The 15,925-nt window shown below is 45.9% G+C and overlaps 1 protein-coding gene across 1 annotated transcript in view; it reads right to left on the bottom strand.

Annotated features, from left to right (window-relative positions):
* Positions 1 to 15,925, bottom strand: part of ATP8A2 (ATPase phospholipid transporting 8A2) — a 2,134,099-nt gene that overhangs the window by 11,834 nt on the left and 2,106,340 nt on the right. Inside the window, exon 36 of the mRNA XM_086935178.1 lies at positions 12,437 to 12,528. Coding sequence (XP_086791304.1) covers positions 12,437 to 12,528 — 92 coding nt within the window. The remainder of the gene's footprint in view (positions 1 to 12,436; positions 12,529 to 15,925) is intronic.

Raw genomic sequence — 15,925 nt, 5'->3', positions numbered from 1 at the left:
AGAATGGACTAAGACACTATAGGGGTACAGTGCTTATGCAACTGTACCCTCACCAGTGGTATAGTGCACCCAGCTAGAGGGGTGTCTTACCTATGCCATAGGCAGTGGGTTGCAGGCATGGCACAAAGATGTGTGCCATGTCGACTTCACTTTTCTCTGCACCAAAATATGCAGCCTGCAATATCAGTGTGTGTGTTAAGGTACAGGACCTCTAAGTGAGGCACAAAATGTGCTGCAGGCCTTAGAGGCCTTCCTTGGTCTCAGTGCCCTTGGTACCCATGGTACCATTTACAATGGCACCTGCATGTGGCAGGTGCCAATTGGGGTTACAAAGGTACAGTTTTAGGAAAGAACACAGTCCCTGGGAATCTGATTGCCAGGGACCCAGGGCACATCCAGTCAAAGTGCATCGCAAAGCTAGCACAAGCATTTGCAATACAATAGGTCTTGCATTTGTGACAATTTGAGCTACTGGCATTGTAAATGACAACCCTTTTATCTATGTGTTGGTTTTAAAAACAGATAAATACAAGGCATTGTCATTTACAATGCCAATAGCTTCAAATTTTGCAAATGCAAGACCGATTGCATTGCAAATTCTTGTTAGCAGACCTACCAGTCTCGCTTTGTCCATCACATTTATTTTCCAAAAATGTTTTTTAAATGCCAGAGACTGCTTAATGTAGGAGATTGTCTAATGTATACTTGAAATTACTCTGATCATCTTACAATTGCAAAATGCCGCTCTTTGCCATTGTGGTGGGACAATGATCTCATCTAGTGATTAACACTTGTGCAGTGCAGATTAAAAAGACAGTTCTTTTAATCCCAGTCCTGCATGGCTAACAATCACTAGGCACTGGCAATCTCAATCTCTGGCACAGACATACTAGAATGTTGGTTTGTTTGTTAATGTCAGCTTCGGTTCTGAGATTGTGACATCATTCACCAGATGGTCCCTTAAAAAACAGACATTTGGAAAATAAAATCACAAGCATAATTGCTCTCGAATTTCAGCCTCTTATACATATGATACAGATTAAACCACTGTTTTACTGAATTTGCAAGCTGGGTTACTCGTGAACATGAGCTCTTCTTGTAGAATAAGACATTATTTGAGACCAAGTTCTGTCGATGTTAAATGTAGTAGGACGCAATGTATGAATATTGTATGCGAGGGTGAACACCTGTACAGAGCAACACAACAAAGTGGGTGGCCTCTAGGCGCCCACGGGGGAAGAGGTGTGGCGCAGCGGCCAGGGCGACTGACGCCGGACGCTGGGGATCACGGTTTGATCCCTGGCACCGGCGGCAGGGGTCTGCCCAGCACCATGTGACTCTGGGCAATAGCTCGCATAATCTTTCCCGACGGTCACCAGCGCCGGGATGCCTCCGGGGAGCTGTGCGCTTTACAAATACTGGATTTACATTTTTTACGAGGGGGGGCAAATACAGTCCGGTCTATTTCTATGCTTACAACACTTTCAGTCTGTGCTGAGCAGTCGGCTGTTTGCAGATCCTTGGGATCTGCCCAGGATCACACAATTATGCCAAGGACAGGGCAGCTAGGGTCATAACTCCGCTCCAGTCAGTTTTAAAGGGACACATTTAGCTACTATGCCGCTGTAGTCTGTCCAGTACAGCTTCCCGTTGATGCGATGGGGCAGTCGTTGGCAAGCAATATCTATTTGATCCAGGTCAGCTTGGTGAGATGCTATCGGTAATTACACGGTTTCTTAGCAACAGGATGGGATTTTTACAGACACACCCGTGGGACCAGGCGGTCCTCTCCCCTGCACTGACACGTAGCCCCGGGATAGGCGGCGCTTTGCATGAGGAGGATGAGAAGCCAAGCCTGTCAGGGTTCAGATTTCGCACGCCCATGCCTCATTCCCCAGACCACTGAACCCTCTGGATCCTCCCACCACGGGGAAGGCGGCTGGCTGGAAGGTCTTTGGTTACCGTCTGCTGAGGTTGCAGGGAGTGATGTGGAAGAGGGACTAGGTGCAGGATGGAGCCTTCTCATTCCAGCCTGATAGGACCAACTTAGACAGAAGGAGGCTAAAGCCAAATATTCTTTTGGGTGCACTGGGAGAGTGCCCCCCCCCCCATGGATTTCCCACCTGCAATATTTCATTTTAGTGTTAATGACGTGTTTCAATCAGAGACCCATGTAACAGAGCACCTAGACTTTGCTGTCTATAAAATACTTTCTGGTCAATGCTGACCCTGTGCTCTGTCCCCCTTTAAAGAAAGAATGATGTCACAAGAGGGTTTAAGACCCAACCAGCCAGCACCGAAAATAGCGCATTCGTGCATCCTCGCTGTGATGTATTTCTGGTTACTGGACGGTCCTTTGAAGGTACGATCCAGTTAATGAAGTTAGACAAGATGTCAGCACCCACCTGTGCTCAGACAAAGGGGACATTAGGGGATCCTCGCTGCTGACAAGGCATCCAGATCCAGATCTTCAAAGCGGACCTCAAATCTCTTTTATTCCAAAGACACTTTCAGAACTAATTCCCTCCTTCTCAGACCCCGCCAGGAAGTTCTTTAGTCACTGTAAATTTGTCACATATTTATATTTTTGTTTGTACATCCTGTGCTTGCTGCGTTTGATTTTGTGTTCCGTTTGCCTGCGTTGTTTTGATTCTGTGGCCTGCTATTTTTCGCCAGTAAGTTCTTTAGTCATTGTAAAATGTGTCATTTATATTCATATTTTTGCTTGTACAGTCTGTGCTTGCTGTGCTTGAGATTGTGTGCCTCATGCCTGCGTCGCTTTGATTCTATGGCATGCTATTTTTATTTGTTCCATTCCTGTAACAGTTCTCTCATGTAACGTAACTGGTTCTATTGTACAGTGCTCTGACACCTTCGGGTAAAGTCCGCGCTTTAAAAGAATGCATTAAATAAATAAATAAATAAGCAGGGCTGTGATTCCTTATATTTGTGGACTGCCCCTAAAGGTACGTTCTACTAGTCAATAAGGTTAGAAAATCTCGCAGTGCCCACCTGTACATCAGACAAGGGAATATTTGCGGATCTTTGTTGGTAGTGAAACAGAACTTCAGAGCGGAAAATTGATTTATTATTTTACTGGGTGACCCCTTTGACCACATCGATGCTGATGACGGAACCGCTCCGTCATCAGCAACGGTGGTGCTGTGCTGAAGACGGAGCGGTTCTGTCATGGCCCGCCCGACGCGCCTGCGCTGCGCTGATTTCGCGCCTGCGCGGCACGTTCTATTGAGCGGGCTGGGCTATGACGGAACCGCTCCGTCATCAGCACAGCTCACCCGAGGCTGGTGACGGAGCGGTTCCGTCACCAGCGTGTGAGCGCCGCGCGGCCCCCCCGCCCCTTAGCGCTGCGGCGGAATAGCCGCCGCAGTGAAGGAGTTAAAGGTCCAATCCAGTGAGTACATTACAGTAGGTATCAAGACGCAATAAGAAGTTGAACAAAAGTACATTCTAGGACCCTTGCTGCAAGGCATGGTAAAGAGGGCTGCCACTTTCGTTTTGCTGATTTGAATGCCCTTTATCGCGCCCTCTCCACCCTGGCGCGACCTCCTTTGTATCTTACAGTTGAGCAGAGAGCACACCGAGTTCCTCCCCCACAACGTGAGATGTTGGGCAGTTTTTGACTACAGGCTCACAAAGACATCTTTTACATTACCCAAATCATCAAGCTGATAAAAGGACACTGGGGAACACGGGAGATGGGAAGGGGGCTTCACACTAGGTAACACCCAGCCCCCAGGCAAATAACTGTGATACTTTTATATTGACACCCTAAATCTTTCTGTAAACTACAAACAAATGCCCCCCCATTTGGATGGTTCTTTTCCTCTTCCTGGGTACGAACAAGCGAGGATGAAATATCTCGATGCCACTTAGACCATAGGCCAAGAGGCCCCTGTGCCATTAGTTCCAGATGGTGTGCCTACGCTGCCTACTGATGTAGGGAGAACATAAAAAATAAAGTCGGGGGAAGAGGGCTCTGAACACTCCTAGAAGGTACGCCTTGTGCGTTCATTGATGCCTCACAGTGCAAACACAACACAAACACCAGACAGGAAATGAACGCAGAGTGTTGAGTGGGGCTGCGGGTCATCCATCCAGGCTGCAGAAGAGCAGGGTGGAAAACAGATTCCTTCACTCCCGGCCTCGGACAAGCCTCACGTAAGATACAAAAGGGGATGATGGACAGAGCTTTAGAGCAAATGAAACACTCACCCCCAGTCAACTGATCTGGGCTTAATCCATCACCATTATTTAGCTCACTATACCACCCCAGTTCAGACATGGCCATATGCCAATAAGTCTGACCCTGTGCCTCATGGGAACAGTCCAGCCCGAACTGCCAAGCCATGTCTTCCCTGCACCAGAAACAAGCATCCTGGGACCGGTTTCGGATTCATAATCCTCATTAGCCCTGCTATCTTGAATCCAGTGGTAGAGTGAGCAAGAGACCCACGTCTGGGCATACCCTGCCAACTTAGGGCGAACAAAGCAATACCAAAGGGGATGATGGACGGAGCATTTGAGCAAATCAAACACTCACCCCCAGTCAACTGATCTGGGTTTAATCCATCACCATTCTTTAGCTCACTTCACCACCCCAGTTCAGACATGGCCATATGCCTCACAGCTGGTGAAACACACTCAGAGGTAATGGCAGGAGGAGGGAAGCGCCACCCAGCCGCCCTCAGAGCACAGGGCGCCGAGCCTTTTCTGCCCCTCTCTGGGCACCGAGTGCAGTACCACGGGGCAGCACGTGAGTGCACATCTGCTAGTCCCACCGGGCAACACCTCGCTGCAACCAGCACACAGGAAGCTGCCTGTGGGCACCAGGAGCAGTCTAGAGCTGGCAGTGTCCTGGCCATGCCGGGGCACGCGGGCTGCAGGGTGAACAGTTCTCCCATGGACCATCAGGGCTGCAAACTGACTTTTAATGAACTCACTAAAACATGAGGCATACATAACGCCCCAGGATCCCTAACGCTTGGTAATTGTCTCAGCTCACTTGCACCCACGCTGTAAAACGGAGCCTTCACATTTTTACAAGATGCATATTTAATTAAAGAAACACATAGTGTCTGCTCTTCTTGCCTGAAGAGTTTGTTGTGCTGCTGCTGCAGGGGCTAGTGATGGCAGTGACCTCTTAGCTTTATGGGGCCACGTGTTTAGAAACACATGACCCCATAAAGATAAGAAAGTGCTTCACGACAGCCGTGAAGCAGGCAACCCAGTCCGGATCCCAGGCCAACAGGCGGCAACCAAATGTCTTCATTTCCAATGGCAGCCCACCGTTTACCATAAACGGTGACGTCAGCCAACGGAAATGAGGGGTGGGGCTTCAAGCCCTCTTCTGAAATTCCTCTCTTACAAAATCTCTCGTAGAGGCGGAGCAACGCTTTGCGCTGCAACGCCCACGCAAGAACTACAAAGGTTTGGGGGGGTCGGGGGGTTTCTGCAACAGAAACCCAGCTTCCTACACTACCTGTACTTCAAAATCCTATTTTCTATACTTAGTTTAAAAATATTCTCTTTTTCCTGCCACTGTCCTATAAAAAGCCATTTATTCCAAGTTGCATTTCCTGTTAGCGAAAACTGACTGATGCTGTCCTGCAGAACGTTTTCTATGTACGTGAGTGAAACTCAACACGTGACCGGCTGCAGTATGCGCTTGTTTGCCCATATGGAGCTGGCACTGATGCAGGTGTGCTGTGCCACTTCCATAAGTGTGGAACGCATGAACCCTTCTTACTAAGCTGCCCCTCTTCTGTGTTTAACAATGAAGTTCGAGAAAATCATTTAACTGTAAAAGTACACACACCACTGCCAAGGTTTGTTTGGTATGTATTTGCTCATGAGAGCGAGAGGCCAAAAGCAGCGTCTAACAACATGAGACTACAAACTTGTAAATGAACTATAAGAGGCATTAGGCTTATTTGTTTACTGATCCAGTAATGCTTATTCTCACAAACAATTCTTTTTAGAGGTCTTTTCTTGCAGAAAAAATTGACCCACCTCCACAGAAGAAAGCACTCGTATGACAAGTTGCACCTTCCTGTGCCAGCACAGAGCCATTAAAACATTGGCAGACACACAATTGAAGCCTCTTCTCTGAACTTGTTTAGATTTGTTATAAAATGGCCGCTGTAATGCCCCAGCCAAGTAAAACATGGCATTTTATAATCCCCTGACTTTTCGCAGGCCACCTACAGTAGCCTGAAGTTTAAAGCAGCTTGTTTTGTTTGTCAGCTTTGACATTCGGGGATTTTCAGATCAGAATGCTGTCTCAATTATAGAGGGTTGTGTGTTTATATGTTAAATAAAGGTCATGTAAACCTTCCCGCTCATTTGTCTTAGAAGAAAAATCACCCCTGTCAAATATGCAAAAGCTTTGGACATTATCGAGATGAACAGATCTTGAAGGGAAATGATGAATGGCGCCTCGAAGAGATAGAGATACAGCAGCCTGTCGCAGAAGGAAAACAGACATTTTCACGGTGTTTTTTTAAAGATAATCGAGGGAAGATCCATTAACAGTTTAAATTGGATTCCGAGATAAGGCACTTTAACTGTAGGCAGGTTTTGTGAAAACTGACTTTTAAAATCATTTTCTATGCAAGTCTTTCAAAGGAAGGGACAGTTGGCAAAGACAAAACTTTTTAGTTTACTACTTCATTAACCATGCTCAGAATGTGGAAGATTACCGTACCTATCTAAATTTACACATACGCTAAGAAAACTCTTTTAGTACTAATTTGATCAAAATCTTAAATTCAGTAATGGTGGCATTTTGCCACAGAAATTCGCTTGGCTCGCATGGAAATTTAGGCAGCAGCGGTGGAATTTCTTTTTATTTTTTTAAATCCTTTTATTTAACTGTTTCTCAGTATACAAGAAGCATGAATACATTTTACATCCAGCAAATTACTGTATTCTTAATCACATCTTATACCTTAGTTTACCATTGTGGCAGGGTGGAATTTCTGAGTGGGCAAATATAGTATTATCCCAGTTTGTGGGTATCTATGGGTAGGTCCACCGGAAAAAGTTGGAGAACATCCACAGTCTCTAAAATTTGTGTGTACTGACCAACAATTTTCAGACGGATAGGTTCTCCGCTCTGGAAACATGCACTCCTGCTATTAGCAAGAGCAAATGCTTTTACAGTGCGCAGAGTTTTTTAAATAGGAGAAACAACTTTTGAGTTTATGGTATTCAGGAGAAGTCTGAGAGAAATGATGCAGTCACCTTCATGAAATAGTATTCTGACTGGACTGGTTCCACTAATTGTAGTATCCAAAAGCTCATTGGCTGGGTAGGGGGGTTCACGCTTAAATGGAGGATAGGATAAACAAAGAGGCATGATTTTCCTCTCTTTGAAATACACAGAGCTCATAGGATTTAATGTTTATTAAGACGAGGAAATTCCTGGTCTGGAAAGGTCATACGATTTTCATCACACAAGATGTTGCCATAGGCACAACTAAAAGACAAAAGCAATTTATCTTTTTAATACCTCAATTGAAACAAGTGAATACTAGATATGGACTATCCATTCTGTTTTTAAAGAGTCACGCATAACAAACAAAATAAAAGAACTGTCACTTATGATGATCCTTTGAGTTTGACTATCAATCAGGGAATTAAGCGTGCTCCTCACCAGTGAGGGTCTCAAGGCGCTGGGAGGGGGGGGAGGGGGGGGGCGGGGGCATCTCCAGGTCAGTCGAAGAGCCAGGTCTTGAGGCTCCTCCTGAAGGTGTGTAGAGTCGGGCCATGTCTGATGTTGGTAGGGCGCTCGTTCCAAGTGTTCATGTGGATAGTTAATGCTTACTTCTGAATACTGTGTTATGCCTTTCTATTCTAGGCTTCTACAGAGTTGTAATTCTGTATTTTATTTAACCCCTTCAATGTGAAGAACGAGATAGTCTCATCCTCAGCACCATTGCAGCTGGCTGTGCTGAGCACAAGACCATCTCATTCTTAGCACGTAGGTGGTAAAAAAACAATTATTTTTACACATGTTTAAATAATGCTTTATTTCTTCTCATTATCATTGATGTGTTTCTCTTTTTATGTAACGAAATAATCTAATTCCATGAATATTTGTTTTGTGGATATTCCCTAATGTTGTCTATTGATTGTGTTGCACATTGTCTGCTGAGGGTTGATGGAAATTGCTGAATTGTCTCACAGCGGTTCTTATTATTCTCATCTGTTTCTGTTTTTATTGTTGACTTTTTACTCATGACATTTTGACCAATGGCTGTTATTCTAGTCTTGGTTGTACATAACATTTTCGATGTATTGCCTTCTTTGCTTTTTTCCTTCTATCCTTTAGAGATGGTTTTTCAAATTGTACACACTTCATTTAAACCCATTCTTGAGTTATCTATCAGATAAGTTTGCCATGCAATGTCTTAGTTGGATTTTACTCAATGCATATTGAGAATGGTTAGAGATGTTTATTGAAACATTAATGATCTGGGTAATTCTGTCAAAAGGCAGAGAGTGTTGTCTCATCTCGTTTCAATTGGTGGTAAAACAGCTTTAATCCAGGTATCTCACCTTTCTGTCGACGAGGCTATGAAACTGAGAGGGCAATGGGTGGGACAGGTATTTGTATCTTCTGATACAGGACAGTACTTTAACTTGATTACATAAACCCTTAAATGGTGAAATATTGTAAATGTAAATGTAAATGTGTTGTATTTGTAAAGCGCACGGCTGCCCCAGCGACGGGGCATCCCGGCGCTGCACTCATACCGCTGTGGAACCCTTCCTGCCTTTTCCCTGTGAAATGTCCACTCCTGGGCACCCCCAAGGTGGAGGCCAGGCATCCTTAGCGTTGTGGGGGCCGTTGTGGAGATTAAGCAAGCTATTGCCCAGAGTCACAGAGTGGGACGCATGATTAGACTAGGCACCGAGGCGAGAATTATCAGGTCCGGGGAGATTGAGTCCAAGAGCCGCCGAGGCGGGAATTGAACCCTGGTCCCGGGCCAGACCTCTGCATCAGGGTCTGCCGCTCTAACCATCGACCACACTTCTCCATCTCTTATCTCATAGCTGTGAATCCGGTCACAAATGATTATTATTAGAGTTCAGATTGGGGTTGCTTACATCTGATTGTTATGAATATTTGCGGTCCCACTAATTTTTTAGATAACTTTGAGTTAACAAATATTTTACTAAATGTAATCTCTTCTGTTAGTCTCGCTGTTGGTGGGTATTTTCTATCAGGTTCTTGAAGTAAAACATATTCCAAGAAAGATTCAAAAAGTCTCTTCTGGCAGTGGTGTACCAGAAGCGTGATGGAAGCGGTTTACATAGATTGATGGATATGCATGGCAAACACCCTTTGCAAAGTATAATGTGGAGATAATAGAAGATGGTGGAGTAAAAAAATAATTTACCACATTTGCAGACAGCAGCATGAATGTACCAAAACAGAAGAAATAGTTCTACCAGCCTGGAAGCGTAAGGGTACAAAGAGGAACGAAGGGGATTACAGAACAGCTTAACCTGTGGTTGTAGGAATAGCAGATCGCTCCAAAAAGTGTCTCAGCAGTAAGTATCCTGGGTTATGGGATACTTTTATGCTGAGTAATATGGAACTGTTGCAAAACTAAGGATAACTGTAATAATAACAATATCAGTTTCAAGGGACCCAAAGTGGATATCATACTTAGAAAGGAAGAGACATCTGAGCAAAATATGAGAGGATGCACCACATATTTTTTTAAGGAACAGGTTGAGGAGTTTCAAAGAGAGTGCCCTATGCAGCTTATAAGGAGAAGCTATACCCATTCTTTCAATGCAAATTACCCATCTCCAAGCTCCAGAGGAGCAGTCCACAGAACTCATTGTTACTATAACAGAGGCATTGCATGCAAAAGATGCTGTTCACAGAAGAGCGTGATGTGAGGAGTCTGGTCTAGAACAGAGAACAGAAACCAGGATGTGAGAGGGATGTGATGACATGTAATTAGCACCTTCCAATATACAGTCCGATTTTACATTGCACAGATTTATAATTTGGTATGATGGTGAAACCAGAATTTGATCTCTGGTGTTTCATTTCCAAAGTCAGCAACATAGCTATCTGAGTGATTGAGCCTCTAGACTCCTACCGTCCCTTCCACAGCATCAACATGCAGTGGCGTAGCTTTAGAGTGGGTGTAAAACTCCCCTAATAAATGCATTTTCTGGTACATATTTGGGTACAGGGGCTTTCAGTTGGATATTGTGAGATGTCAGTCAGATTTCACCAGGAATATTGCTGGGCTGTGTCACAGGGAGAGGGAGCAGGAGTGGTATAATGTGCACCATAAGTGTGCAAGACGGTGTCGCCTGCTGTCTTGGGCCAGCCAGACCATCGTGTGCATTTAGCATTTCTCCACCCGGCTGTATTGCACAGCCGGGTCTAGAGAACATGCACAGGCTCCCACTCCTTGTCTCAACGCCGAACCAGGCTGCTCAGACCAATCCCAACACTGCTGTCATGCTAGTGACAGCAGCGTCGTGATTGGCATAGGGGAGTCTGGGAGCCTGTGTGCTTCCATGAAGAGAAGAGTACGGAGGAGAGGTGGCAGCCCTTCACAGTGAACTTTTTTTAAATTTTTTAATTTTGTTTTTTTTTTAATAGAGCCTCCCCCCCCACACACCTTACCACTACTTTTCCAAAGCGGCCAATATTGGTTCAAGCTTGATGGTCTTAAAATCTGAAGCTCACACAACCCAAATCTTACTCCCCAAGCTACGCCCCTGTCAACATGCACTCATTATTGATAACCACAACAATAGTTCATGCCCCCCCAAATGTGGTTCACCTGGAGTTAGGGTAGTAAATCCATGGCAATATTTTGACAGTCAGTATTAAGTGCATGTTGTTATTATTGTATGTATTGCATTGTATTGTAATTGCATTTAAATAGTGCTTACTACCCTGGTGACAACATTTGTGCATTTATAGAGTTAAGTGCTAATCTAGAACTAATCGTTTAACAAATAAGGGTATTATTATGCATTCCTTGATAAAGTCAACCTTCTCCATGTAGTACCAACTGAAAATATTTCACTCAGACCCACAAAATTAGGACAATGCAAGCAATTATTTCTTTCAATGGATTCGCAAACAATTCCGGGAGCTCTCCTTCATTATAGATTTCCATGAGAACCCACATTTGTAACATTTTTGCAAGTGGAGCTTACAACAGATGTATAGGCATTTTCCTTGAATATCACCGCTATAGGCAGAGGAGCAATTCTGAGTGTGGGAACAAGACACAAATTAGCACTTGCAGATGCATCTCAATTTTACTATTAAATATGGGCATGCTCCCTCACGATGGAAATCTCTCATGAAAAGAGGATATTTTCAAGAGATTCCACAGTGAGAAACTACCTGTGTGGGCACCATGAATACCCTAAACCTACAAATATATAGGTGTTTACCTAATTCTGCAGGTGGGACCACCCAGAAACACCCACAAAGCCTTGCCTAAACCTAGATTTGCGATTTTGTAAAATCCCAGCAGGCTGGAGGGATTTCAGCATTCACAAATCCCATTTGCAAGGGTAAAATCCCACTAGTCTTTTGTGTGAGATAGGAGTGGGAGGCCGACTTTTCGCACAAATACGTTTGTGATTCTGGGTCTATTTAATTTCCTTGCAACCCAAGAAGTATGTCATTATATGTGTGGGAAAGTTCCCCATCGTACCGTTCAGTCTAAGAGCCTGCAATAAGTTTTAATTAGCTTATCATCACAATGTTTTTTTTTTCTTTTGACGCTTGATGTAATTATGAACTTATTAAACACACGAGAAGCAAGAAGATGGGTGGTATAATCAGATTCTCTAAGAGAAATATATTTACATTCAGTCTAAAAAGGCGCAATTGGGTCCAGCAATCAGCGAGGCGGCAGCAAAAACTGTCTTTCCTCCCGAGGAAAGAGTATTAAGCTCGGAGTCAAAAGTTTAGCTATGTAGCACGCTCGGCTGTATTTCGTTTCTTCTGGTGTTTTCCTTGAATATCACCGCTCACCTTCCTTTTCTGGCAGCTGCGGTCTCCCCCAGGACTGAGTGTGTGTGAGAAAGTAGGACGTGCAGAGGGGAGGCCAGAGGGAGAGAGGGGGGAGGGAGGCCTTACCAGACAGAGAGGCCTGCAAGCCCCAGGAGAGCCGCCACCACCGCCATTATCTCCGGAGAATCTGAAAATTATCTACAGGCAACTGTGCTAGCCAGGGGCCAGGCACACGACTCCGCTTCCGAGTCTGTCGTCTCTTTTTAGTTGGCCGCTCAGCTCCCAGCTAGCAGATTAGTTCTACCGACTGACTCCACGCTTTAATTAAACTCAAAAACATGGTCTGGGCTGATTGATTCCTGTGAGACGCTGGCGCTGCATTATTTACCACCATGTACTTACATGATACACTTTGCTGGACAGAATGAGCTCGAAAGAGGCTTGGGGGAGTTTTTCTGCCAAGTCTCTTCAACAAGTGGTCACGTTCGTTGAGGCTGCAATGGAATCCAAAATGTATTAGTACACAGTGCAGAGTACCAGACCAAGCAAATGTATGTTCTAAATTAAGATACTAAGGAAAACAACATTTCTTTTTCGAAATGGTATTTGTAAGATCAATTTCATAATCGTTTTGTCACCAGAACTCAATTTGTGAAAAAAGAGAAAAAAAACTAGGTGCATGGGCCCAAATGTTTTTTCTAGGAATTTCCCGCTGGTGCTGCCGAGTGCTGTAGCTGCCGCATACCAATTTACCAAGGCTAGTGACTTTTGATCAAACCTTATGCCTCTTTCTTCTAAGATCCTGCACTTTCTGTCCTTTAATCTCATCCTTGTAGGCTCTCCAAAGACCTTGTTTTTTAGGTCTCGCGATGAGCGGAGCGAGAATTCATGTCGGCAAAATCCTCTTCAAACCAAGGGCTTTCAGCCCCGCGGTTTTCTTGCAGTTCACGTGAATCACGTGAGCAAACATGGACGCGCATTCACGGCCAGGGCTTCTCCTCCACTAATTATTCATGGCCGGCCGCAGGCCGGCCGTACTTTCAGTTTCCCGCTTCTCCTCCCCTAATCATTCATTCCCGGCCGCTCACAGCACATCAAAGGGCTTCGCCCAGCGTGCGCTCTGCGGCTTCTCCTCCCCTATGCCCCCAGGCCGTGTTCCCTCCCCTGCTACCCCATCCTCACTCATCCCTCGCACCCCCTCCTCCTTCAGGCCCCCACCATTTGCCAGTTTAATAATCATTCATAACCTCATTCTCTCTTCTATCAACAATATTCCCTCCCGTGCTTCCCCGCGTACAGCTATTAACTGCATCCGTTTCCTTAGCAGCATTCGTGACCTTCCATCCTGCCTGCTGCAGTCACTGTTCTTTCCCTTCATTTGTTCATTCTGGTACTGTTCTCATGTACTCGCCTGTCAGAGTATTTCTAACTCTCCCTTCTTTTCTTCCTACATCTAAAGCCGATTTCTTTTCTGTCCCTTCTCATCCAGTCCAGCTCGGTCTGCCCTCTATCACTTTCTATTTTCTCGGTGATTCTGTTCTTCTCTCGCTCATTCACTTTCTGTTTCTCCATCGCCTCCCACGACCTCTCTCTGGTTGTCCTCGCTATCTCTCGCACTCCCACGTTTTTTCTTGAGTTTATCCCTCTCTTTCTCGCGCCTCATCTCTTTCTTTTCCCACTCTTTCTTCATTTCCCTCCCTCTCTTGCCTCCTGACTTTCCTTCTCCATGCTCTTTCCTTCGCAACCCTACTCTTGTTACTTTTCCCTTCTACCCTTCTCTAGCTGTCTCCTTTCTTGCCTCGCATTCTCTTTCTCTATATTTTCTTTTTCTCCTGCTCCCTTCTCTCACCCTGCATATCCTCAATGTATATATGTCGTCCATCAATGTATATATGTCGTCCACTCTCTCCTACACCCCACTCCCTCCTACACCCCACTCCCTACAAGACGTACGCATTTAGTATATAAAAGTATGCAGATGCATTTGCATAAATATTCCCGATTGTGCGCGTTTGCAATATGTGCGAGATGAGCAAGACATTGGAAACAGAAACATCAAGGCATTGTATTTCCAGTGATTGCTTGCAATACGCCATTTTATTTTCTATAGAATAAAGAGGTGTGCGTGGTAGGTGCGGTTTGTTTTTGCTGCAGGACTACGTGACAGGCATGCACGGCAAGACTCTGCATGTAGAAACAACGGGGCGCTCTTGTTTCCACAGAAATGTGGACATATCCAAATGTTTACAATTCACCATTTTAACATATTATTAGTAATCAGTTGGCAAACAGATTTCGCTATTTTTAATTTGCAAAAGTCTGGAGCTAGGACGTTGCTATACTAGACATACATGTATGTGGCAGATACATAGTGCAGAATAGCTCTATTTTATGTAGGGGTTAGAAGCCACACAGAAGACAACAATTTAAAATGTACTCCATGTACATTCAGGAAGACATCGCTCACAGATACCATCCCATCTCAAGAACATATCCAAAAAATACACTTCCCTTTCTTTCAAGAAACACTTTGGATCATGGTAATTTTTACAAATTGCACCACATTTCCAATTTACATGTGTATGCGGATTGCTCCAGCCCCCCTGCCCCCTCACTTCCTGGCCGCAGCAGCGCGCAGTGCCGCACTGCAGTAAAGTTGTAAATACCTTCCGCAGCTGTCTGCCAGCCTGCAGTGAAATACTGTCTTTGATCGACATTTCTCTTCTCAGGCCGATCGTAAAACTTTCCAGCCCCAACGCCTCACTTTAAAACACACCCCGTTTAACAAAACAAAGCTGCAACCAGGCCTTTTGGCTGAAACGATTTCTACTACCACAGTTATTGTACTAAAACTATTTCCAGTTTAGGTCACTTAAAGATTCTGGCCCCGTGCTTTTTTAGGTTTTGCCTGGCGAAAGCTGCGCTCTGCGCAGCTTTTTCGCGCAGGCGAAAACCTAATGAGAACTGTAGTGTGGTTTGGGATCGGCCCTCGTCATTTATTGGCTGGCTCCATAAATGGAGCCTAGCCATTGGACGAGGGGCCTGTCCGTCAATGCCGGACCAGATTCGGGGGCGTTCCCGAGATTCTTTGGCTTTTGCCGACGTCACACGACGTCAGCCAAAAGCCGGAACGCCCCCAAATCTGGTCCGGCGTTGCCGGCACTTCTGCGTCTCTCCTCCCCCCTTTCCCGCCCCCTCCCGCTTGTTTCCCGATGCTGGCCTCGCAATGGCGCTGCGTCTCTCCTCCCCCTTTCCCGCCCCCTCCCGCTTGTTTCCTGATGCCCGCCTTCCTGCTCCGGCCGTCGTGTGCACAGCCGTTTTGCCCGTGAAAATCACCGCCGCAGCCCCGGGGCCGCGGAGAAGCCGAGGGAACCACCGCTGACATCACCCGGGAGCCGCGCTGCCATTGGTTCAGGCTGCGGGAGGCTCGCCGGGCGACCTGCGCGGTGATTGGCTGCCTTTTTCCCCTCGGTTTGCGGTGAGTGCTGTGTTCGGGGGTCTGCTTGCGGGTGTTCTGCGATGGCGGGAGGAGACGAGGAGCGGAGGTTTTTTGGGACATTGGGAGGGAGAGCGGGCCGGGTGGTGTAGACGCTGGCGTTCGGGGCATTTCAACCGAGGCCGCGTTTCGAAGCGCTTGGCGAGCTCCCGCCGTCCGTGTCCTCTCCCGCCTCCCTCCCCCCATCCCTCTCGATGAACAGCTTCTTCCGTTAAAAACTGAAAAAAAAAGAATATTTTATGTCTGTCCCAGGCATGGGTGACCCCGCGTTGACCCCTGGGGCCCCGACTCTGATACCCGGCCGTATATTCAGCATATTCACATACGATACGTTTACGAGCAGTCAGTTCTTGAAAAGCTGACAGCCTCTGCCCTTCCTGGCCCAGTGCTTGCGT

Source organism: Lissotriton vulgaris, chromosome 8 (assembly GCF_964263255.1).
Source record: "Lissotriton vulgaris chromosome 8, aLisVul1.2, whole genome shotgun sequence".
Classification (NCBI taxonomy): Eukaryota; Metazoa; Chordata; class Amphibia; order Caudata; family Salamandridae; genus Lissotriton; species Lissotriton vulgaris.
This window is presented reverse-complemented; position numbering and strand designations above follow the sequence as displayed.